This window comes from Sciurus vulgaris, assembly GCF_902686455.1.
Source record: "Sciurus vulgaris genome assembly, chromosome: X".
NCBI lineage: Eukaryota > Metazoa > Chordata > Mammalia > Rodentia > Sciuridae > Sciurus > Sciurus vulgaris.
The window spans coordinates 91,043,167-91,068,188 of NC_136471.1; the positions used below are offsets into that span (position 1 = coordinate 91,043,167).

At 37.9% G+C, this 25,022-nt stretch overlaps 1 protein-coding gene across 6 annotated transcripts in view; it reads left to right on the forward strand.

Moving 5' to 3' along the window:
* Positions 1 to 25,022, forward strand: part of PHF8 (PHD finger protein 8) — a 76,226-nt gene that overhangs the window by 23,922 nt on the left and 27,282 nt on the right. For 4 of the 6 annotated variants that reach the window (XM_079123770.1, XM_079123774.1, XM_079123773.1 and 1 more), the window contains exons 8-18: positions 2,751 to 2,913; positions 7,035 to 7,122; positions 7,462 to 7,568; positions 8,954 to 9,045; positions 11,394 to 11,483; positions 13,303 to 13,605; positions 14,363 to 14,466; positions 20,233 to 20,411; positions 20,712 to 20,797; positions 21,279 to 21,412; positions 21,996 to 22,309. In XM_079123770.1, the coding sequence (XP_078979896.1) occupies positions 2,751 to 2,913; positions 7,035 to 7,122; positions 7,462 to 7,568; positions 8,954 to 9,045; positions 11,394 to 11,483; positions 13,303 to 13,605; positions 14,363 to 14,466; positions 20,233 to 20,411; positions 20,712 to 20,797; positions 21,279 to 21,412; positions 21,996 to 22,309 (1,660 nt within the window). The remainder of the gene's footprint in view (positions 1 to 2,750; positions 2,914 to 7,034; positions 7,123 to 7,461; positions 7,569 to 8,953; positions 9,046 to 11,393; positions 11,484 to 13,302; positions 13,606 to 14,362; positions 14,467 to 20,232; positions 20,412 to 20,711; positions 20,798 to 21,278; positions 21,413 to 21,995; positions 22,310 to 25,022) is intronic. The other 2 variants (XM_079123771.1, XM_079123775.1) reach the window with 2 other exon arrangements.

Below are 25,022 nucleotides of genomic sequence, written 5' to 3' on the forward strand. Positions count from 1 at the left end.
ATGATGGTCTGTCTCTATAGTTTCAATGCTTTACCAAAACTTTTTTGAATAACAACAGATACCTAAGATTTTCCACACTGTTACCTCCTTAAAGGAACTGATTTATACTCCTGCCACCATATACGACAATGTCCATATTTACCTTAGAAATTCCTGGTAACATGAGAAACTTCTCCCCTCACATTTATTAAGGTATAATCATATACATTGAAATTCATCTATTTTAAGTATAGAGTTAGATGAGTATTGACACTTGTATATAGTCATTTATCTGCCACCACAATCACAATAGTCTCTTAAAGTCCTATAGTTATTCCTATAGTTTTCTTTTCAGTGGTTATTATGATTAGTAATTAGCATATTGTCAGTGACTATAAAGGATTTTTGCTATCTGGAAAATGAATTTCTTAAATAAGTTTGTTTTTCACCATTGTTCATACTATTTCATTTTCTTAATAGAAATGCCAAGGAAAAAGTGCAGGCTGTTTGGATTATGGTTGATGTCCAAATGATCATACCTTTTCAACTAGTTGTTTCCATTGGTTTATCATGAAGAAATTGGAGCCAGGTGCTGTGGTACACAGTTGTAATCCAAGCTACTGAGAAGGCTGAGGCAGGTTGTTTTAGTCAGCTTTTTTTGCTGCTGTGACCAAAAAGCTTTAGAAGGGGAATAGTTTATTTTGGAACATACAGTGTCAAAGGTCTCAGTTCATAGGTGGCCTACTCCATTCCTCAAGGCCAGAGGTGAAGCAGGACATCATGGTGGAAGAGTGGTGAAAGAAATCAACTGGGAACATGGTACCAGGAAGCAGAGAGAGAGAGAGAGAGAGAGAGAGGGGACAAATTATAAATCCCTAAGGCATGCCACCAGGAGCTCACCTCCTTCAGTCACACCTTACCTGCCTATAGTTATCACCAAGTTAATCCCTCTTGGGTATTAATGTACTGATTAGGTTAAAACTTTTATAACCCAATCATTTCCTCTTAACTTTCTTGCATTGTCTCACACATGACCTTTAGGGGGGACAGCTTACATCTAAGCCAAAACACAGAAGTATGGCAAGTTTGAGGCCAACCTGAGCAGTTTAGCAATACCCTGTCTCAAAGTAATTTTTTTTTTTTTTGCGGTACTGGTGATTGAACCCAGGACCTTGTGCTTGCAAGGCAGGCACTCTACCAACTGAGCCATATCCCCAGCCCTCAAAATAATTTAAAAAAAAATGTGTTGGGGATTTAACACAGTGGTAAAGTTACCAGCATGTGCACATGTGCAAGTTACCGGATTCAGTTCCTAGTACCACCAAAAAAAAAAGAAAAAAAAACCAGGAAGAAAAAAAATTGGAGCTGGAGCAAGTAAATGAAAGTGCTATTCATATAAATGCTAGATTTAACTCTTTTATTTTGTTTTTATTATTATTTTGGCACCTGGGATTGAACCCAGCATCACTTCACCACTTAACATTCTTAGTCCTTTTTACTTTTTATTTTGAGACAGGGTCTCACTAAGTTGTTTAGGCTAGCTTTGACTTATGAGCCTCCTGCCTTAGTCTCCCACGTTGCTGGGATTACAGGCATGCATAGCACACCCAGCTTAACTCTTATTTTTAAATAATTTAGTTTTCATAGAAAAGATACAAAAATAATGGGAGGGCTGGGGATATAGCTCAGTTGGTAGAGTGCTTGCCTTGCAAGTACAAGGCCCTGGGTTCAATCCCCAGCACCGCAAAAAAAAAAAAAAAAAAAAAAAAAAAAAAAAAAAAAAAAAAGGAAGATTTCCTGTGTGCCCTTCACCCAAATTCCCTGAATGTTATCATTTTATATTTTCTCTTTAAATCAAGCATAATAAAATATATGTGTGTATGTATGTATGCATATACATTTTTTTCAGAGACATTTGAGAGTAGTTGTGGAGACATAGTGTCCTTTATCTTTAATAATTCAGTGCGTAGTTCTTAAAAGCAAAGGTATTCTCTTATATAATCATAGTATAGTTATCAACTGAGGGAATTGACATTGATATAATACCATTAACTAATCTACAGAGCTGTCAAATTTCTCCAGTTGTACAGTAGATATTCCTGGTGTTGCTTTCCTATGTTGAAATTTATTATTATGAAATACTTGTTAAACAATAAAGCTACAGGATTATCTTTTGCTAGTGGGTTTTTGTTCCATTTTTGCTAAATTATCTATCTGGTGATTATCCAGGTGAAACACAATTAGGAAATAAAATGTTCTTCCAACAGATAATCACCTAACATATAATCTTCCAGAAGTCCTTGGGCGATTACTGAACTTTTAAACTTTTATTAGCTTTGATTGCAGGTGTGAGAAGGAACACTCTGTAAATGGCATTTAAAGGCAAATTCAATTTTCTTCTCATCAGTAATGTGGCCTTAAATTCTCCTAGGGTTAGAAGTATTGATCTCTTTATCTATAGAGGCTGTTTTCATTTGTTGTTGTATCTAAAATAGAAACATTTGGTGTACATTTGTCCTAACTTGAACAATTTTGTTCAAAATGCTCTTTCAAAATTGTTTTTGTCATATGTTTAGAAACTTAAAAGTGCAAAAAAGACTTTTGAAGTTTTCTAAATTCACATGAAAATGATGCCTGATGCGACTGGGAAAGAACACTGACATCTTGCCATAGGCATGGAGTATGGGACAGAGACTAGGCCTTTGGAACATCCCCAAAGGACTTTTCTGGCAACTCATGGTATTTGACCCTTCAACTTATTTTTGTTTCAGGGTGAGAAGATTTTTTACCTGATCCGCCCAACAAATGCTAATCTGACTCTCTTTGAGTGCTGGAGCAGCTCCTCTAATCAGAACGAGATGTTCTTTGGGGACCAGGTGGACAAGTGCTACAAGTGTTCCGTGAAGCAAGGACAGACACTTTTCATTCCTACAGGTCTTTCCTGGGCTCCTGTGGGGGAGGTTTGGGGAAGTTGTAAAGAGCAGAGCTATGCACCATAGCCAGTTTCTTCCCATAATATATTATTCTGATTATGTGGGATGTCTCTCTGATACTAGCTGAGTACTAAGAGCTAGACCCTCAGGAAGATTCACGTGGTGGCCAGTGAGCAGCATGGTTGCTTTGGGAGGCTACAGATAGGGATTGGGTTTGGTATCCAGGAGGAGTCTGGTGGAGTTCTTTCCACTGGGTTAATGTCAACTTGGTAGACAGAGAACAGGGCTCTCTCTGCTCCCAGTATGACTATAGTGATAATGACTTGAAGGCTGATACTCTAGCCAATAAATTAGAATAACCTGTGGTGAGGGTGGAACCTTTTCCCTTAAACAATATGTATCTGGGCTTTACTGTTAGAATTCTTAGATCTGGAGTGGGGTTTGAGTTTGTGTGGGAAAGTGGGAAATAGTTCCCCACTTGTCTCAATTGAGAGTTGACATCTTTACTTGATTAAGTCTCCCATGAACACAGTATATCTCTCCATTTACTTAGATTTAGCTTGTTTTATTTAATCACAGTTAATCAAGACATTGTTAAATTTTCTTGAAATCTTTGGTAAAATTCTCTAGTGAAAAATTGCATGAACCTGAAGATTTCTTTTTTCAGGAACTCTTTAACATTCAAGTTCTTTAATATTTATAAGACTATTGAAATTATCCATTTCATGTTAGATGAGTTGTAGTAATCTATGCTTTTCAAGGAATTGGTCTGTTCTGTATTTTTTCTTTTTTCTTTTTTTTTTTTGCCACACTTGGGATAGAACATCTCAGGCACACAATCTACTACTGAACTATGCCTCCAGTCCTATTTTATCTAAATTGTCACATTTATGTGCATAGGCCAGGTATGGTGGCATGTGCCAGCTACTTGGAAGGCTAAATCTGGAGAATTGCTTGAGCTCATGAGTTTTTTCTAAAATATATTTTTTAGTTGTAGATGGACACAATACCTTTATTTAATTTATTTGTTTTATGTGGTGCTGATAATCAAACCCAGTGCCTCACACGTGCTAGGCAAGTGCTCTACCTCTGAGCTACAACTCTAGCTCCAAGCTCATGAGTTTGATACCAGCATGGGTAACATAGTGAGACCACACCTCAAAAACTTTTCCTTAGAATTTGTGTGTGTATAGTTCTTCATAGTATTTCCTTATTACCTTTTCAGTGTCTTCCAGCTCTCTAGTGATATCCTCTGTTTCCTTCCTGATACTATTTGTGCCTTCTCTTTTATTTGTTATCAGTCTCACTAGAGTTGGTCTATTTCATTGATCTTTTGTAAGGACCACCATTTGTTTCATTGATTTTTCTCTGTTATCTTTATGTTTTCAATTTTATTGATTTCTGCTTTTATCTTTATTTTTCCTTTCTTCTGCTTGCTTTGGATTTACTTTCCTCTCCTTTTTCTAGACTTGAGATGAGAGCTTAGATTATTGAATACTTTCCTTCTTTTCTGATGTAAGCATTTAGTGTTATAAATTTACCTTTCACTACTGATTTAGCTGTGTCACACAAATTTGGTTGTATTTTCATTTTCATTTAAATTCGCTTTTGAAAAAAGTTTGAGATATAATTTATATACCATAGAATTTACTACTTTAAAGGGTACAATTCAGTTGTTTTTAGTATATTTGCAAGGTTGTGCAACCATTACTTGTTATCTCCTACTAGAAAATGTTCACCACCTCAGCAGGAAACCCTGTTCCCATTAGCACTCACTCTTTCTTTTTTTTTTTTTAATCAGGAATTGAGTGAGTCAGGGGTGCTTAATCACTGAGCCACATCCCCAGCTTGTTTTTCTTATTTGTTTTTATTTTGAGACAGGGCCTCACTAAATTACTGAGGCTGGCTTTGAACTTGGATCCTCCTGCCTCATTCTCCCGAGTGTGCCACCTTGTCTGGCAGCTGTCACTTAATATTCCTCCCTCCTCCCAGCCTTTGGCAACTACTTTTGTTGTTCCTTTGCATATGAATTTTCTCCTTTGACTATTTCATATAAATGGAATCATGTAATATGTTGTCTTTTGTCTCTGGCCTCTTTCACTCATCATGTTTTCAGAGTTCATCCATGTTATAGCATTTATAAGTTCTTTGTTCTTTTGAATAAATAATATTCTACAGTGTGGTGTTCCCACATTTTATTTGTCCATTCATCAGTTGTGGTGCTGAGGATCGAAATCAGAGCCCCATACGTGCTAAGCAAGTGCTCTACGGCTGAGCTATATTCCCAGCACCCCCATTTTTTTGATTTATGAATAATGTTGCTGTGAACATTCATGTATAAGTTATTGTGACAGCATAACAGGTTTGAGAATTTCTGTTCTGAAAATATGAAATCCAAAATGACCTAAAATCTGAAATTTTTTCACGTGTGTGGTGCTGGCTTCATGTATGGAAGGCAAGCACTTGACCACTGAGCAACATCCCCAACCCTAAATCTGAAACTTTTTGAAGCACCAACATAATACATGAAAATTTCACATCTGGCCTGGTAACAGGTCATAGTCAAAACACAGGTAACCTAAAAATATATTAAAATTCCTTTAGTGTATACATATAAAGTAAATATGAATGAAATGAATTTCATGTTTAGACTTGCATCTCATCCCCAAGATGTTGTATATATGTAAATATTCTGGAGTCTGAAAAATTCTGAAATCTGTAACTTCTGGTCACAAGCATTTCACATAAGGGATACTTAATCTGTAGTTTTAGTTTTCCTGATTATGTACATGGGAAGGGAATTGCAGGATGATACAATAGCTGTTTATCTTTTTTTTTAATTTATTTTTTTAGTTGTCAACAGACATTTATTTATTTATATGTGGTGTTGAGAATCAAACCCAGTGCATCACACATGCTAGGCAAGTGTTCTACCACTGATTTATGTCTGTGTTTTCTTCTGTGTGTTTTGTACTTCTTTTGTTCTTACGTTTAGATATTTTATCCATTTGAGTTAATTTTTCTATATGGTGTGAGGAAAAGGTCCAGTTTCAATATTTTGCATGTAGATACCATTGTCCCAGACCATTTGAAAAGAGTATTCTTTCTCCCAATGAAGTATCTTGACATCTCTGTCAAAAATCAGTTGACTATAGATGTATGGATTTATTTCCGACCTTGAATTCTGTTACATTGATTTGTATCCTTGTGACAGTAACACTGTTTCAATTATATACTTGTAATAAGTTTTGAAATTGGGAATTTTCAATTCTTCAACTGTTTCTTTTCATGATTATTTTGAATGTTCTGGACTTCTTAAATTTTACTTGCTATAGTTATTTTTAGTGGTTGCTGTAGTTATTAACATTATACATTCGTAGCTTATCCCAGTCTACTGGTATTTGCATTTTGGTAGTTTGAGCAAAGTGTTTTGGTCTCTCATATTCTCTGAAAGAGTCTCAGGGAACCCAAGAGTTACTTGGATCACACCTAAAGAATAGTGGATGTAGAGGAGCCAGTTTGGAGGCTGTTGCAATAGCCAAGATAAGAGATAATGAAAGATCTGAACCAAGGCATTAGTATGATGGAAGAATAGATGGAGAAGGAGGGATGAATATAGGAAAGATTTAAGAAAAATCTCAATGTTTCAGGAAGAGAAGGGCCAGGAGGAAATTGTGTTCTAAATGGGTGCATGCTTCACAACCAACCTATGAAGTAGATGTTTAGCCAGGAAATTGATGAATTTGAACCCAGGTCTGTATAGTACAAAAGCTATTTTTTTTTTTTTTTTTGCTCTGGTTAGAGTTAAAAGAAACCATTATGGTAAGGATGTGATATTCTGAGAGATGAGAGAGGGTGATAAGACAACAGAAAGATTTTTGTAGTGGAGAGGAGGGAAGTGGAAACTGTTTATTAGCCCCATAGGTTGATTCAGTTCAGGATTATAATGATGGCAGACAATGCCAAGTTGGGTGTTGAAATGGTAAAAGAACTAAGAATGTTCTGTGTCACTGTTAGGTTAACTGTTCTTAAGGAGTTGAGATTAAGCTGGACAAGCAGTAGAGATTTCTGGAGGAAGAAAGGCCTTCTGCCAGCTATGATTTTGCCTTGTTAATTCTGCAGGTTGGATCCATGCTGTTCTGACCCCTGTGGACTGCCTTGCCTTTGGCGGGAATTTTTTACACAGCCTTAACATTGAAATGCAGCTCAAGTAAGTACTGAAATTGATCATTCATTTCCACCAGAATTCTTGAGCTCTTCCGTACAGTGAGGAGCACAGCATAATAAGAGGCAAGACAATCAGAAAGATTGGATTCTGGTTTCTGATGATGTTCAGCTTGAGAATTAATATCTTTTCCTCACTTAGTAGTTATGTGACTTTGGGCAAGTCATATAACCTCTGAGGCTAAAGTCTTCTGTGTAATTCATGATTTTATGGGTTCATTGTAAGGATCAGAGATAGATACATTGCATCTAAGCTAATACCTGGTACATAGCATGTGCTCCATAAAAGGATCCTTGTTATTGTTGTTATGTCTCCTTCTTCTAGAGCCTATGAGATTGAGAAGAGGCTAAGCACAGCAGACCTTTTCAAGTTCCCCAACTTTGAGACCATCTGTTGGTATGTGGGAAAGCACATCTTGGATATATTTCGAGGTATGGAGCCCTTTGCCACCTCTTCCCTTTTCCCTGCTCCTGAGAGAGAGAGAGAGAGAGAGAGAGAGAGAGAGAGAGAGAGAGAGAGAGAGAGAGAGAGAGAAAGAAATATGAATAACTATCAACTCAGAAACAGTGGTATTCCATCACCCCATAGATGATATTATGTGTATCAAAACATCATGTTGTATACCTTACATGTATACAAATAGAAAAATGTAAAAAGTAATAAATTGCTATTTCAAAAATATCCCTAATGATATCCCTTTAGACTTTTACCCACTTTCTTCCCCTGCACTATCCATGATTTTTGGAAATCACTGATCTATTTTCCATCTCTATAATTTATCATTTCAAGAATACTATATAAATGGAACCATATGGTATATGATCTTTTGAGATATGTTTTTTTATTCAGCATAATGTATGGCAGAGCATGGATTTAAATCTTTTTGTTTACCAAGTGTAGCTGAGAAAATTGGATCACAGTGAAATTACTCCTATTTCCTGTTTGTTAAGGTCAGAAGCACAGTTTGGATTAGTCTAAGAGTTTCCTGGATGTGCTTCCCATGGCAATAAAGATGAGTACTGACCATCCTGGCATCATCATGTTGATTCCTGGGTATCAGCCCAGATGGACGCCAACTTAACTGGTTTCTTCTTTCTTAGTCTGTTCTGAAATGGAATGAGTTCCTTGTTCAGGCCTGAGATTGATTTTTTTAAGGTGACCTGGCCAGAAGGAATCAGTATTTCTGAGTTACAAAGGACCTAAGAGCCCAATGAGTACAGTTTCATACTCAGTATCTTAATCCCTTATTCTACCACCTAGATAGACTCTTCTACATTAATGACCCTTCAAACTTGTGTAGGTAGTAATCGTTCTCCTGAGAACATTTCTCATTTTGAGACCTAAGAGGCAGAGTAATGTAATGGTAGGATCACAGTCCCCAGATACAAATAGACATGGTTTAAGTCTTTTTTTTTTTTTTTTTTTTTTTTTTTTTTGCGGTACCAGGGATCAAACTCAGGGCCTTGTGCTTGCGAGGCAAGCACTCTACCAGATGAGCTATCTCCCCAGCCCGAGTTTAAATCTTGACTCTAGTGTTTATCATACATGTGTGTCCTTCTTTAAGTTTCAGTTTCCTGAACTATTAAAAGAAGATAATTATTCATGGCTAGCAGGGTGGGTCTAAGGATTAAATAAGATAATAGATGTTAAGTGCTTAGCATGTAAATGGGCTCTCAGCAAGTGAATACTGTTAGAATAAGGAGATCTTGAGTTGTGCTCAGAACCCTGTGCATTTTCCTGGTTGCTCGACAAAGGTAACAATTCTTCACTTCCCTGCGTGACTTTGTTGATATTACATTCTTCTTTATCCCTTTAGGTTTGCGAGAAAACAGGAGACACCCTGCCTCCTACCTGGTCCATGGTGGCAAAGCCCTGAACTTGGCTTTTAGAGCCTGGACAAGGAAAGAAGTAAATATTTCTATTTCTTTACCTCCTCAGACGTTCTGCCCTCTGTAGGGACTGGCTTTGTATAGATACATACTTTGGTGAGACAGAAGAGACAAGAGGCTTGTGGGATCCTGGATATAGAGTAGGATTGTGGGCTAGGATTCCTTGGATTACTTTATTTATTTATGGTACTTTGAGTTGAACCCAAGGGTACCGTATTACTGAACTATATCCCTACCCCTTTTTATTTATTTTGAGACAGAGTCTCACTATGTTGCCGAGACTGACCTTGAATTTGCAGTCCTCCTGTCTCAACCTCTCAAGTAGTTGGGATTACAGACATATTACCACCACACCAGGCTCTTTTTTTAAAAAATTTTTTTTAGTTGTCAGTGCATCTTTTATTTCATTTATTTACATGTTGAGTATCAAACCCAGGGCCTCATACATGCCAGGCAAGCGCTATACCACTGAACCATAACTCCAGCCCCTAACACCAGGCTCTTTTTATGTATATTTTGAAAACATAAAAATAGAATGGATTATATTTTCAAAATTTTTAAACAAATAACCAACTCTAAGAAATACAAAAATTAGAAGAAATAGTAATACATATTTAGGCTTCAAATAGTCTACAAATTTCTTCCCCTGCCTACAGTGACCTTAGTGTCACTAAGCCATTGTGAGCTTAACCTGCATATTCTCTCCATTTTCTATTGCCAAACTTCCTCAATGACATTTTTAGACTTTGTGTTTTGGGCCTTCTCTTTCTCCCTGAATTTACCTACACATGGGCCTTAAACTGATTCTGCTTCTCTGTACTCCTCAGGTGTGGCTACCTTTAACTTCATCTCTGATCCCTACCATGAAGTAAACTTCAGAGTGACTCTGTCCTAGGAATACGAAAAGGGAAGTGGGTGGGTGAATCCTAAGCACTCATGCCCTGAGCCAGGACAGACCTGGGAACCAAGTAGTGATCCCAAGCAGCATGGCCAGAGGGTAATAGGATGCAGTTCTAAGGAACCCACTCTCAAGGAAGAAGTCTTTTGTGAAGTTCAGATGACTTTCATAGGAGGCATCTTCCTGAGTCCCTGATCTGGGAGAGAGGGAGCCATTAAAGAGTATCCAGCTGGGTCATATGGGTTCCCAACCACCAAAATAAATTCCAAGTATATTTTAGAGAGTGTGGGGTGGGGGAAGAATCAAACCAAGAGGAAACAAGAAGGAAATGCTAAGAAGTTTGTCAGAGTCAGCCCTCTGGATACAGAAATGAAGTGAAAAGTGGTGGAAGATATCACAAAGGAAAATTTTGTAAACATTAAAAAGATGGTGTCCATTGGCACTCTTCTCTAATCCCAAGTACTCATGAGACTGAAGAAAGAGGATTGCAATTTTGAGGTCATCCTGGGCAACTTAATGAGACCCTGTCTCAAAAAATAAAAAAAGGGCTGGGGAAATAGTTCAGCATTAGATCATCCCTGGGTTCAATTCCCAATACTAAAATAAACAACTATCAGGTATCTCCCTGGGTATGTACTGAGCTAGCTGTGGGCCTGTAGGTGCTCAGTCAACAGTGAGTTCTGTCCTCACAATGGAGAAGATGGCTCGTTCCTATTGATCTCTTTAAGATTAAGGTCCTTGGCTTTGTAAGGATTATGGTCCAAGCCCACAACTGAATCCCTCATGTCTCCTGATACTGTCCTTTATCAGATTCATGTTTTATATTTTTTTTGCGTGGTGCTGGGAATTGAAGCCAGGGCCTTGTGCATATGAGGCAAGCAGTGTACCAACTGAGCTATATCCCCAGCCCAGCCTTTTTTTTTTTTTTTTTTGGTGGGGCTAGGGTGCCTTCTACATGCTAGGGAGGCACTCTACCACCTGAGCTATATCCCCAGATCCTATAACTTTTTCAGTTGCAATTTTTTTTTTCGAGGGGGGATGTTAGGGATTGAACCCAACCCAGGTTCTTGTGTTTGCTAGGTAAGTGCTCTAACAATAAGTGACATCATCATCCCCAGGGTTTTATTTTCTATAGATCCAATTGATCATAATTTTCTTTTCTGGTTCATGTAGTTGTGTCTTAAGAAATCTTTGCCCCAAAGGTCACAAAGGTATTCTCCTCTCTTCTAGAGGGTGTATAGTTTAGTTTTTGCATTTAGGTCTGTGATCCTTTGTGTGTGGGGCGGGAAGGGGGAGTGTAAGAAGTGAATTGATGTTTTTGTAATATATGGATATCTAATTGGTCCAGTACCAATTTTTGGAAAAAAGGAGTACCCTTTCTCAATTGAATTGCTTTGGCTTGTTTGTCGAAAATTACAACAAATGAGCTATTTGTGTGGGGTCTATTTCTCATGCCTCTTGTTTGACAGGCTCTGCCAGACCATGAAGATGAGATCCCGGATACAGTGCGGACCGTACAGCTCATTAAAGATCTGGCTAGGGAGATCCGCCTTGTTGAAGTAAGAAACATGGGGGAAGGGAAGGCATTTGGGAAGGGCTCAAGACTCAAGTGGCAGGTCAGGACTTTGTAGTTGGCATAGACCCTAAGCAAAAGGGTTGGAAAGACCCCACCAAGGGGTCAGTCAGTCATTAAGGTAATTATTTTGTGCTTCAAATGCATGTAACACATTGGGCAAGGCTCTTAGTGTATACGTATGTATATATATATAAAATACAGTGCCTGTCCAAAAGAGAACTCCTAGTTTAGTAGAGGCTCCTGAACAAAATTAACCTCTCTAAGCCTCAGTTTCCTAAAATTAGGATAATTATACCTACTCAAGTATTGTTAATAGGAATAAATAAGGTAATGTGGTTTGAGCATTTGGTATAGTGCTTGGCACATAGTAGGTGTTCAGATTCTGGTGGTGGGTGGTGGTGGTGGTAGTTATAGTTGTTGTTGTCATTAATATTTTGACTCAGTCTCTGCACTCTACAAAATGACAGTTCTCTCAGGTTGAAGATGATTACAAAGCCATGTTTCAACAGGTGGCATATACCACGAGGCAGTAAGGTATAGTGGTAAGAGACTCAGAGAAACCTGGGTTTCTGGTTCCTGCTCTGTCACTTGAAAGCCTTTCAGAGCCTAGTTTCTTCATCTTTAAAGTGGGAACCAACCTTTCAGAACTTTAGTATGATTAATAGCTAATATATGTAGAGCTCCTTCGCACAGTGCCTGGCAGAGTAAGTACTCAATAAATGTGAGCTATTGTTATTAATAAACTTTGTAGCAGAGAGAACCCAGTGTGGGCTGGTGAAGTAGTAGATGCACCAGAGGAGAATTGGACTTGAGGATATTTAAATTGTCTTTTTAGCTCAGGAGCAGTAAAGTTCCATTTTAGCACCCCAGGGCATACATACATGCTAGAAGGGTGGTCAAGTGAGCTAATAGAAGTTGGACTTTAGCCTCACTGCTTGCAGTGTTTCACTGCCTACACAACACTTTACAGTGTCCACCTCCTACCTCATTTTCCTCCACTCCAAGTGTTAAAATCCTTCAGGATTTAATTAAAGGCCTACCTTTTCTCTGGCTCTTCCTACTCAAGTCAATCTTGGGCACACAGTGTACTTGGGTTGATTGAAGAGAACTTAGAGCATATCTGGTCCTTTGGCTTTCAAATGTTTTAAAGCAGCAGAATCCTCTTTTCAAATGAAACCTTATGTGGAAATCTAGTGTATACAATGAGTCAAAGTACAGCTGCCTTGATTAGGATGAAGGTAGGAGGCTTAGGGCTCTATTTGTTCTTCTCATCTGCTTTCCACCTACTTTCAGTCCCTAGGGCTTCTCCCAAGAAGCTCTAAAGAACCACGGGAATCTTTGAAAACCTCATGTCCAGTCTAGTCCCTTAATTTTAGAGCTGAACAAACAGAACTTCAGGGTAGTCAGATAACCTTCCTGAGGTCACATAGCTAGCTAGTAGCAAAATTAGTATTAAAACCTCTCTCCTCCTCTCAAATCCTATAGTCCTTAAAATTTGAATCATACAGTTTAATACTTGATTATTTTCTGTTGTATGTCAGCTACTCCTGGAGTCTTCTCTCCAATTTTGACAATAGTGCTGGACCGTTCTTTTGCTCGTCTTCTTACTTGTCAATGGCTGGGCAAAGAAATGCCACCCAATAAATTCTTGATGACTTGTGCAGAAACTAGGGTGTGCATATGTGGAGCATTTGTAAGCCACTTCCATGGCAGTACTGCGAGTGCCGGGAACAGACCTCTGCTCTTAGCATAGAGAACCCTTGAGTAAGCTCTAACCCCCTCATGTACTAACACTCTTGTAGGACATCTTCCAACAGAACGTTGGGAAGACGAGCAATATCTTTGGGCTGCAGAGGATCTTCCCAGCTGGCTCCATTCCCTTAACCAGGCCAGCCCATTCCACTTCAATGTCCATGTCCAGGCTGTCACTGCCCTCCAAAAGTGTTCCAAAGAAGAAAGTCCTGAAGCCCAAGGAACTCTTCAAGAAGGCAGAGCGAAAGGGCAAGGAGAGTTCAGCCTTGGGGCTTGCTGGCCAGTTGAGCTATAATCTCATGGACCCATACAATCATCAGTCACTGAAGACAGGCTCTTCCCAGAAAGCAAAGGTGGGTGCTGGCCCATAGGTTCAGCCCAACACTTTTGGGTCCCTTGGAAGAGCAGAGTTTCAAAAGGACAGACAGTCCTGTCCTGCTCCAACTTCCCTTAGGACCCTTAGCGTTTGGCTACCAGTTCCACTTATTTAACAAGCATTTATTGAGACCTTTTCTATGCTGGGCACTGTGATAGGTGCTGTGAATGTAAGTCTCAAGAGGCTAATAGATTAGTGAGAAAGATAGGCATTAAAATAAATGAATGCAATGAAGTGTTGTGGATGCCACAATGAAGGGTATTTGTGGGACCCTGAGAGACAGAGGTGGGTTGAGTCTGTTTCTGAGTAGAAGAGATGATCAGGAGCTCTGTTCTAAAAAATACGACGTCTGAGCTGAATCTTGAAATGCTGGGATGGAAATGAGATTTTAGAGCATTGTGTGTCAGATTGGAGTTTTTAACAGGTCCTTGAGAAAAGCCCTCCCCTAGGGCTCCACCTTACATCAAGATTATGGTGCCTTCCATGGGCATATGAAGATGGCCCTCTCCTTTTTTTTAGGGAACATGTTTTACAAGATTGGTAGATTTTCCCTGAACCATCCATTCTCAACCTCCTACTCCTGTGATTATCGGGTGGTGGTAGGGTGATACAATAGAAGGCCTTGGTTCAGGGGGTTTGACAGTGAACTCAACCAGTGAAACCAGAGGGAACTGTCCATCTTGATTCAACTGGGAGTCTCAGACTGGTGACAACTGAGCCTCCTCCTCCTGCAGTTCAACATCACTGGTACCTGCTTGAATGACTCAGATGATGACTCACCAGACATGGACCTTGATGGGAATGAGAGCCCGCTGACCCTATTGATGGCTAATGGCAGGTGAGATGGGAAAAAGAAAAACAGTTTTGGGGATTGTTGGTGGCAATATGCCACTAATACAAGGAGTGGAATTGGGACCCAGGGATTGGACATGGGAGGGGGAGGACTGTACTTAGGGCAATACCCAGATATTATCATGTATCATTGCTTACATCACAGAATCATGGTGGGTAGGAGCAGAGTTGTGGAATCTAATTGGCAGTCCTAAGAAAATGTGTATATAAATCTAGAATTATTATTAGTCAGTGGGATGGAACCACTGGTTGATAAAAGTATTGTACTGATCAAAAGCATTAGTTTTTTATAGGCCTTTCGAATTGTGATTTGATTTTTGATTTTTGGAATTTTATTTATAGAAAGCTACACAAGTGTGTAAAGAGAAATGTTCAGTGCTCAACTGCAGCACTACTTATAGTAGTAATTAGAAGCAGTCAAATATTTATCAGTAAAGGTTAGATATATAACTTAAGATATGTCTTCTAGAATGAAATACCATATAGTTGTTTGAAAGAATGGGACATTTTAATATCCATTGACACAGAAAGATGGCCAAGATAAATAGATAGATAGATAGATAGATAGATAGATAGATAAACAGATAAACTTGATAGACAGACATAGATATCTATCTATCTAGTTGTATATCTATATTTTTAAGATGGGGTCTTGCTCTGTTGTTTGGGCTATTTCTGAACTTTCATGCTCAAGGGATTCTCTTGTGTTAGCCTCCCAAGTAGTTGGGAATACAGGCATGCACCATCATTCCCCATTTCAAGATATATTCTTAAGTGAAAAAATTGGGCTACAAAATAATGTATAAGAGTAGTTCCATGTTTTTTTTTAAATCATGTGTGCACACATGATTTTGTAGTCCTGAGTTTGAATCCCAACTCTGACACTGTATTTACTGTGACACCTTGGCAATTCAATTCATCTTTCTGTATCTCAATGTTTTCATATTATCTTTCTACATATGAAGCTTGCTTTAGGATTATTGGGAGGATTAAATGATATAATATATGTAAAGTTCTTGTCACAGTGACTGGCACATAGTAGATGCTTCATAAATGGTAGTTCTTCTAAATCTGCTGATAAAAATGGAGATCAAAGGTAATGATGATGTTATGGGTATGCCAGTAGTTCATCAGTAAACCCTGAAATATGTAGGGAAGCAAAGGCAGGGGAGGGCAGTAAGTGCTATCACCTGGATACTTAGAACACTAGACAGCAGAGTCAAGAGTCAAGTAAAGGTGCTGGGGATATAGCTCAGTTGGTAGAGTGCTTGCCTTGCAAGCACAAGGCCCTGGGTTCAAATCCCCAGCACCGCCAAAAAAAAAAAAAAAAAAAAAAAGAGTCAAGTAAAGAGTATGAATAATGATGTAGAAACAAACAATAACAATACTTTAATAGCCTGTTTGTAGAAAAGGGTTGGCTTTAAATCTCAAGGGAGAGTGTAGTGTGTAGTAGTTCTGTGTGACTGGAAAATAAGAGAATGGAGAAAGGGTAGGGCAGATTCTGAAAGCACAACTGTTCTTGGAGTTTGAGAAGTGAGTTTCTGAAGAGTAAGATTGGAGAACACATTGAGCATTGCCTTTGTTCAGAATTCCTGGTAGGTTTCCTGGAGAGGAAAAAATTGAGAGCCCTAAGACTCCAGTTTATAATGGCCATTGAGGATATTGGGAGATATTACCCCTCTCCTACCAGTCTTTCTCTTACCTGCTGCAGTTTTCAGAAGCTGTGGTTAAGTAAATAGAGAGAGTCAAGGTGTAGAAATGTTTACAGATCATATGATAATATGTTTGGGCTTTTTTTCAAATTCAGCATTTTGCAAGGAGTGAGGTGTAGATGAAACAAGATTCTCTGTGTGTTCACATTTGCTGAAATTTAGGTGATAGATGGGAGTTCATTGTACATTTTTATTTTTGTAAATGTTTCAGATTTTCAAAATTAGAAATTAAAAGATCAGGGCAGATAACATTGATTGATTGTGTCAAACTGTTTTAGCTATTTACATATGCTATTTTATTTAGTTCTTAAAGCAGCCATCAAAGTAAGTATCATTATGCCCATTTTACTCAAATGAAAACCGAGACCCAGACAACTTAATTATACTATTAGCCACCATTGGCCACTTGTCATGTGTCAGGCTCTGCATTAACTCATTTAATCCTCCAACAAGCATATGAAGTAGAAAATGGATCAATTTAATAATAGTTCTTTGAAAGATACTTCAACAAAATGACTGTGAGATGAATGTATGAATACGCTGATTTACCAGAGAGTTATTCCTTTAAAAAAACTGTTTGTTGTTTACTATATGTAACAGGATTGCTTAAGCCACTTTTGAATTTTTTCCATTTCCTTCTTAGATATGTATTTTTGATAGATACATATTATTTGTACATATTTATGAGGTATGCTGTGGTGCTTTGATTCATAATACATTAGGTAATGATGAACTCAGAGTAATTAATTATGTTTTAAAAAATATTTTTTAGTTGTTGATGGACCTTTATTTTATTTATTTATTTTTATGTGGTGCTGAGAATTGAACCCAGTGCCTCACACATGCTAGGCAAGCACCCTACCACTGAACTATAACCCCAACCAATTATGTACTTTTAAGAAAAAACTTTTTTGATACAAGGTCTTGAACCTGGGTTGGGGGAGGTTTCCACTGAGCGACTTCCCCAATCCGGGTGATTCTTTATTTTGCATACATATTTCTCTCCTTTAACTATCTTGAAACATGTTATTATAAATTATAGTCATCCTGTTATGCCGTAGAATACCAGCACTTATTCCTCCTACCTACCAATAACTGTGTACCCATTGATTGACTACTTGATTTCCCCCTTTCTCCTTTTCTCCCTAGCCTCTGGAACCATTACTCCATTTTCAACTTTTAAGAAGTAAAGTTTTTAGGTTCTTTGTATGAGTGGGATCTTTTGAGGTATAATTTATATGCCATAAAACTAACCTGTTCCAAGTGTACAATTAAATGAATTTTAGTAAATTTATAGAATCATACAACCATCACCACAATCCAGTTTTTGTTTGTTTGGTGCTGGGGACTGCACCCAGGAATTCACACATGCTAGGCATGCACTCTACCACTGAGCTAAACCCCAAGACCCTGAATCCAGTTTTAGATTATTTCTATCATACCAAAAAGATTCCTTATGGCCATATGCACTCATTCTCATACGAGTCTCCAGCAACTGCTGATCTTCCTTTCTGTCTATAGATTTGTTTTTGTGGACATTTCACATAATGAAATCAACATGATCTTTTGCATCTGGCTTCTTTCAGGGCATGATGTATTTCATATTCATCCACAATTTAGCATGTTTCATTAGTTGGTTCCTTTTTATCATTGAATAGTATTCTTTTGTATAGATATACCACTTTTGTTTATCCAGTCACTAGTTAAAAGCCTTTGGATTGCTTCTACTTTGGAGCTCTTCTGAATAATGATGTTCTAAGTATTCATGTTAAAGTTTTTGTTTGGACATATACTTTTGATTCTTGCTTAGGATTAAAATATTAGGTCATATGATAACTCCATGGTTAGCTTTTTAAAAAACTATCCAACATTATTCTAAAGTATTTGTACCATTTAAATTTCCACCAGAAATCTTAAGTTTCTCTACATACTGGCCAGCACTTGATATTGTTTGCCTTTTTGAGGATAGCTATTTTGGTGGGTATAAAGGGCTACCTCATTGTGGGTTTTTTTTTTTGTTTGTTTTGTTTTTTGTTTTTGTGTGTGTGTGTGTGTGTGTGTGCTGGGGATTGAACCCAGGGCCTTGTACTTGCAAGGCAGACACACTACCACCTGAGCTATCTCCCCAGCCCTCATTGTGTGTTTTTAAAAAATATAAATTGTGTGTGTGCTTATATATTTTTTCCTGTCATCCTGGGTATCAGACCTAGGGCCTAGTTTGTGATAGCTAGCTATGCGCTCTACCACTGTTATACATACACAGCCTCCAAAATTGTATATATTTAAGGTTTACAATGTGATGTTTTTGATATACATCTACATTCTGAAATGATTACTAGTCAAACTAATTAACATATCAATCACCTCACATAGTTACCATCTGTGTGTTTGCATGTGTATTTGTATGAAGAATACTTAGATCTATTGCAAGCATAAGGCCCTGGGTTCAATCCCTAGCACCGCCAAAAAAAAAAAGAATACTTAGATCTATTCTTTTAGGAAATTTCAAATACATAGTATAGTAGGATTGATAATAGTCACTTTGCTGTATATTAAGTCTCTAGATCTCATTCATCCTGTGTAACTGAAACTTTGTATCCTTTGACCAATATGTCTTCTAACACACTTTACCACTAGTAACTACTATTTTACCCATTGCTTCTATGAATTTGACATTTTAGATTTCACTTTTAAGTGAGATCATGCAGATTCTTTGTGTTTGGTTTGCTTCACTTAGGAGAATGTCTTCCAGGTTTACCCATGTTGTCACTAGTGTCAGGATGGTTTTGATTTGCATTTTCCTAATTACTCCTGACGTCAAGTGTCTTTTTGTGTGATTATGTCCATTTGTACAAATTAACTTTGGAGAAATGTCTATTTGGATCTTTTGCTTGCCTTTTTTTTCTTTCTTTTTCTTTTTGGTACTGGTGATTGAACCCAGGGGTACTTAACCACATCCTGAGCTCTTTTTAAAATATTTTCTTTAGAAACAGGGTCTCCCTAAATTGCTGAAGCTGGCTTTAAACTTGCGGTCCTCCTGCCTCAGTCACCTGAGCTGCTGGGATTGCAGGCTACAACATCATGCCCAATTTTTGCTTGCTTGTAAATTGACTTGTCTTACTACCGAATTCTAAGAGTTCTTTAAATATTCTGTGTATAGTTCCTTTACCTGATAAATGACTTGCTAATATTTCTTTCCTGTTTGTGACTTTTTGTTTGTTTGTTTGTTCTTAAGACAGGGTCTTGTTATGTTGCCCAGTCTGGTCTCAAATTCCAGGCCTCAAAAGATTCTCCTGCCCTCAGCCTCCCAAATAGTTAGGGCTAGAGGCATGTGCCACCATGCCCAGCCTATTTTTCATTTTCTTAATGGTTTCATTTGAAGCACAAAATTTTTTAGTTTTACCTAATCCCAGGTCACAAAGTATGTTCCTGTGTTTCTTTCTATAAGTTTTATAGTTTTAGCTTTTATATTTAGATATGTGATACATTTTGAGTTAACCTTTCTGTATCATGTGAGGTAAGGGTCATCATTCATTTCTTTGCATGTAAATATACAGTTGACATAGCACTCTTTGTCACAAGAATCCCCCCACACTGAATTGCTTTAGTACCTTTGTCAAAAATCAATTGACCATAAATTTAAGTTTTTTTCTGGACTTTCTATTCTTTTCCACTAATCTATTTAATAGTCTGTCCTTATGCCAGCATCACACTGCCTTGATTGCTGTAACTTTTTAGGCTATAAGTAAATATTGAGATTGGGTAGTATAAGTTCTCTGACCTTTGTTCTTTTCAAAATAGTGTTGGCTACTTTAAATCCTTCACATGTCCATGTATATTTTACTATCATTTTGTCATTTACAAAAAAAGCTGGTTGAATTTTGATAGGGATTGCATTGAATGTATAGATCAATTTGGAGAGAATTACTACCTTAATTTGGGGATTGCACATGCCAAGAATACCTTCTACCATTGAGCCACACCTCCATCCCTCTCCTGTTACATGACTCTTTTTATGTTCTCTTTCCCTTTCTCTCCAGTACTAAGAGGGTGAAGAGTTTAGCCAAATCTCGGAGAGCCAAAATTGCCAAGAAGGCAGACAAGGCAAGGCTGGTGGCTGAACAGGTGATGGAGGATGAATTTGACTTGGATTCAGATGATGAATTGCAGATTGACGAGAGATTGGGAAAGGAGAAGGCTACCCTGATAATAAGATCAAGTGTGTATCTGTTCTTTTAAGTGTGTAAAATGCCCTACCCATTTTACATTTGTTTTTAGCTCTCTTGATAGACTTAAAACCTTAGGCCTGAGCTTGTTGGCATTCTGATTTACCAGGCTATGTAGATCTCCATCATTTTCTTTCCTTTAGAGGTTTATTTTTCATTTAATTTCCCACATATCTAAATTAGTTGTCTGTGCTTATTGCTTCCAAGAAAGATTATAGTCTTTTCTTTCCTCTGATTGTTTGTCTTGGATACTAATCTTAGTTTCATAATAAGTATATTCCATTGCTTTTTAGAATTTCCCCGGAAGTTGCCCCGTGCAAAGCCATGCTCTGACCCCAACAGAGTTCGTGAACCAGGAGAAGTTGAGTTTGACATTGAGGTAGGTACCTGTCCAGTATCTGGTCTTGTGTTCATTTTGGTCATGGAGATAGAAGACAGATGATCATTTTAATTGAAAAAGGGGCAAAGATATCCTATCCATTCAATTCTTGAAATATTTATTAAGTAAAAGATTGTATGCTGCTCAGCATATAAAGGAATATTACAATTTAGTTGAAAAATTTAAAAAACTGTAATACAAAAGAGAATAAATTGCAATGTGATACAGCAGAAAAGTATCTGATGGAACTTACACAAATCATTTTGCTTCACTGGGCCCTGTTTTCCTTATTTGTAAAATAGAATTATACTGCTTCACAAAAATGTTATAGAGATTAAGATGAAAGAATAAATATTTTGCTTAGTACTTTGTCTACCCTTGGCACTTAGGATATATTAGGAATCAAACTGTCCACCTTGTATTGGGGTCTCAGCAGACCAGCCCTGGGCAGCTGAGTTGATGTGTTCTTTCCCCACAACAGGAAGACTATACAACGGATGAAGACATGGTGGAAGGGGTTGAAGGCAAGCTTGGGAATGGGAGTGGAGCTGGTGGAATTCTTGATCTACTTAAGGCCAGCAGGCAGGTGGGGGGACCTGACTATGCTGCCCTCACGTGAGTACTGTCTTTGATCTCCCATTTCCAGGAAATGAGACAGCATCACCCCTCTTCCAGCCAAGGAGCTAGGCAACTAATCTTGCATATATTTATTGTCCATTTAAATGGACAAACAATTATCCAGGGCATTTAGGCTGAAAGTATAAAGTAGACATGAAACCTGTCCCAAGGAACTTCAGATCTGACACTGATAAGGTGAATAGACTTCAAGGGGGCATCAATTCTGTGCTTCTTGGAAGTTGGAACAGAGGCCAGAAGAGTCAGAAGGAGAACTGTTTAAAAAAAAAGGAAAGAATGCAGCATTGGTGAACAGGGAAGGTGGAGTGCCCCCTTTTTTTGCCATCTTGCATGTTGTCTGTGGAGAGAGTTGAGGCTATGATGACTGGCTTTTCAGGAAAACAGTCTTTGTTACTTTCTTGACCCATTACCTTGATTCCTAGTTTTTCACCTTGGATGAGTCTCTCCTTCATCCCATCCTGATCCCCACAGTTGATGTCCCTTTTCCCATGACTATTCTGATGACTGGTTTCTTCTGACAGCCAGAGAAATTTCCTTAGCATTTCTCCTCTTTCCCTTGCAGTGAAGCTCCAGCCTCCCCCAGCACTCAGGAGGCCATCCAGGGCATGCTGTGCATGGCCAACCTGCAGTCCTCATCTTCTTCACCGGCTACCTCTAGCCTGCAGGCCTGGTGGACGGGAGGGCAGGACAGAAGCAGTGGGAGTTCCAGCAGTGGTCTGGGCACAGTGTCTAGCAGTCCTGCTTCTCAACGCACCCCAGGAAAGCGAACCATCAAGCGTCCTGCTTATTGGAGAACCGAAAGCGAAGAGGAGGAGGAGAATGCCAGTCTGGATGAACAGGACAGTTTGGGAGCATGCTTCAAGGACGCAGAGTATAGTAAGGGCAGCTAAGCACATGGGTCCAAGCCAGCACCAGTCCCAATTCTAGCCCCAAGAAAGACTAGCCTGTTTAGCAAACACCTGACATTAAGCCTGATACTTAGTTTCTCTGAGTCATGTTTTCTTGTTCTGTAAAATGGGAGAATATCTCACAGGTTGATGTAAGAATTAGAGATTATGCTTACACAGAGCACCTGAATCACCAGTGTCTTGCTCATGGGAAGTTCTCAAAAAATGATAGTTCTTATAATTAGCCATTGTCTATTTTTAGTACTGTCCAATTTTCACTGTGGTAACTTTGTTTCCCTCTTATTTTTCTTCTACCACCTGTATTGTTTTATGTTTTGTGTTGGCCAGTTTATCACTTGCAAAGGTATATACAGTCAGTTTTCCATATCTGTGAGTCCTACATCTGTAGATTCAACTAGCCATGTATCAAAAATCTTTGGAAAAAGAAATTACATCTGTACTGAACATGTACAGATAGTATAACAACTATTTATTTAGCATTTATATTGTATTAGATATTGCAGGTAATCTAGAGAGGATTTAAAATATACAGGAGAATGTACATAGAAATACAAATGCTGTGCCATTTTATAAAATGGACTGGGTATCCTGGAATTTTGGTTGGAGGAGGGTGGTTCTTTTTTTGTTAAATATTTTTTTAGTTGTCAATAGACATACATTTATTTATTTATTTGTTTGTTTATTTATTTATTTATTTATTTGTGGTGTTAAGGATCAAACCCATGACCTCATACATGCCAGGCAAACACTCTACCACTGAGTCACAACCCCAGCCCATGGGGAGGTGGTTCTTGAGACCAATTCCTTGTGGCTATGGATGTATAACTAGGGCTTTTTAGTGGCCTTTTTATATTTAAAAATGAGAATTTTTTTTGTGGGGGGGATCGAACTCAGGGCCTTGTGCTTGCGAGGTAAGCACTCTACCAGCTGAGCTATCTCCCCAGCCCTAAAAATGAGTATTTTGAAGCTAAGATTTGTTGAGTACAACAATGTGCTTGTTTATATAATGCAGATAACTATAATGTAGGTTTTGTTTTAATATTATTTTTAGAAAACTATATAATATGGTTAGTGTTAGTTGATCAAGATTAAAACAAAGTAGAGAAAGCAAAAATTCCTTATGACTAACACTCTTCTCCCTCTAAGACCAGTTTGATGTACCCCTTTCCTTTTGTCGTGTTCACACTCATGTAGACATATATAATAGAGGTATGTTTATTTACTGTGTGTGGTTCTGCAATTTGTTTGGTTGTTTTCCCCATTAGTACATAGAAATCTACTTCACCAACACATAAATTTCTTCTTACTGTTTAGTATTTTATAGCATAAATGTACATCATACGTTCAACCACTCATTACCAGTTGATATTTAGGTTGTTCTTAAGTATTTTTCTGTTACTAACAAATGCTGCAGTGAAAATCTTTGTTAATAATTCTTTGTACCCATGTGCCAGTTAATATTTGTCCAGGGTAGACAGACCTGCTGGGTTGAAGGTTATGTACAAGATAAATGTTAATAATGCAAAGTTGTCCTCCAATAGGGCCAGTATATGAGCAGTGTATGAAAAATAACCTGTTTCTCCACAACCTTCCCTAGCAGTGGATATTATCAGCCTTTTTAATCCTATGGCCAAAGATGGTATTTTAGTTTGTTTTACATGTTTATTGGTTCTTTATTCCTCTTTGAATTATCTGTTCAATCTTTCACTCATTTTTCTATTAGAATTTTTTCTTATTGATTTGTAGGAGTTCTTTATGTATTCTAGATTTGTTGGAGTATTTTTTACTCCAACATATGTTCTGGATATGTTGAATTATTTTTTTATTAGAGAGGAGCATCATGTATTTTTTTTCTCATGTTTATGCAGACCTCCATATAATTAAGCTTCAGTGGAGAGAAGAAAGGTAGAAGTAAGGAGCAGGGTGAATCTGATTCTGGGACCATCAGTCTTCTGAACTCCTGAAGCAGTTCCAGACTCCTGTCTATCTCATTGCCTCACTTTTGTTCTCCATATCATAGTCAAGTGACCTTCTTACTGCACTAGGGCTAACCTATCACTCTTCTTAAAACCTCTTGTTTCCCATACCACTTTATAATGAAAACCTAACTTCTGTGGCCCTCAGAGTTCTGCACCATCTGCTGCTACCCTCCTTTCTATCTTCCTCTTTCTCTCATCTCTCCCCATTTCCTACTCCATCCACATTATACTTCCTGTGATTTATTAAACTGTCAACCAACCACTGTGTCACAACCATTGCACAGGCTGGTTCTTCCTCCAGAATGCTCTTTCTTGGCCCTTTTAAAGTATAGAAAAATATTTCATTCTGTTATATCTTAATTTTGTGTAGAATATTTTTAGCATGTAGAAGATTCTAATTCTAACACACAGTGCTATTTTTATAGTTTTTGTATTTGTGTTTTCATTAAGAAGCCCTTTTTATATTTTTACTTAAAACTTGTATAGGAGTTAAACTTTTAGCTCTTTATCTAAAGTTAAGTTTTGTGCATTGGGGAAGTAAGACTTTAACTTAATTTTGTTTCACATGGATATTCATTTACCCCCTAGCACCATTAACTAGCTCATCATTATCCCCATGATTTAGTTTCGCCTTTGTCATAAACTGAATTCCCATATATGTGTATGTTTAATTTTCTATTCTAGTTCCAGTTCTGTGCCTTA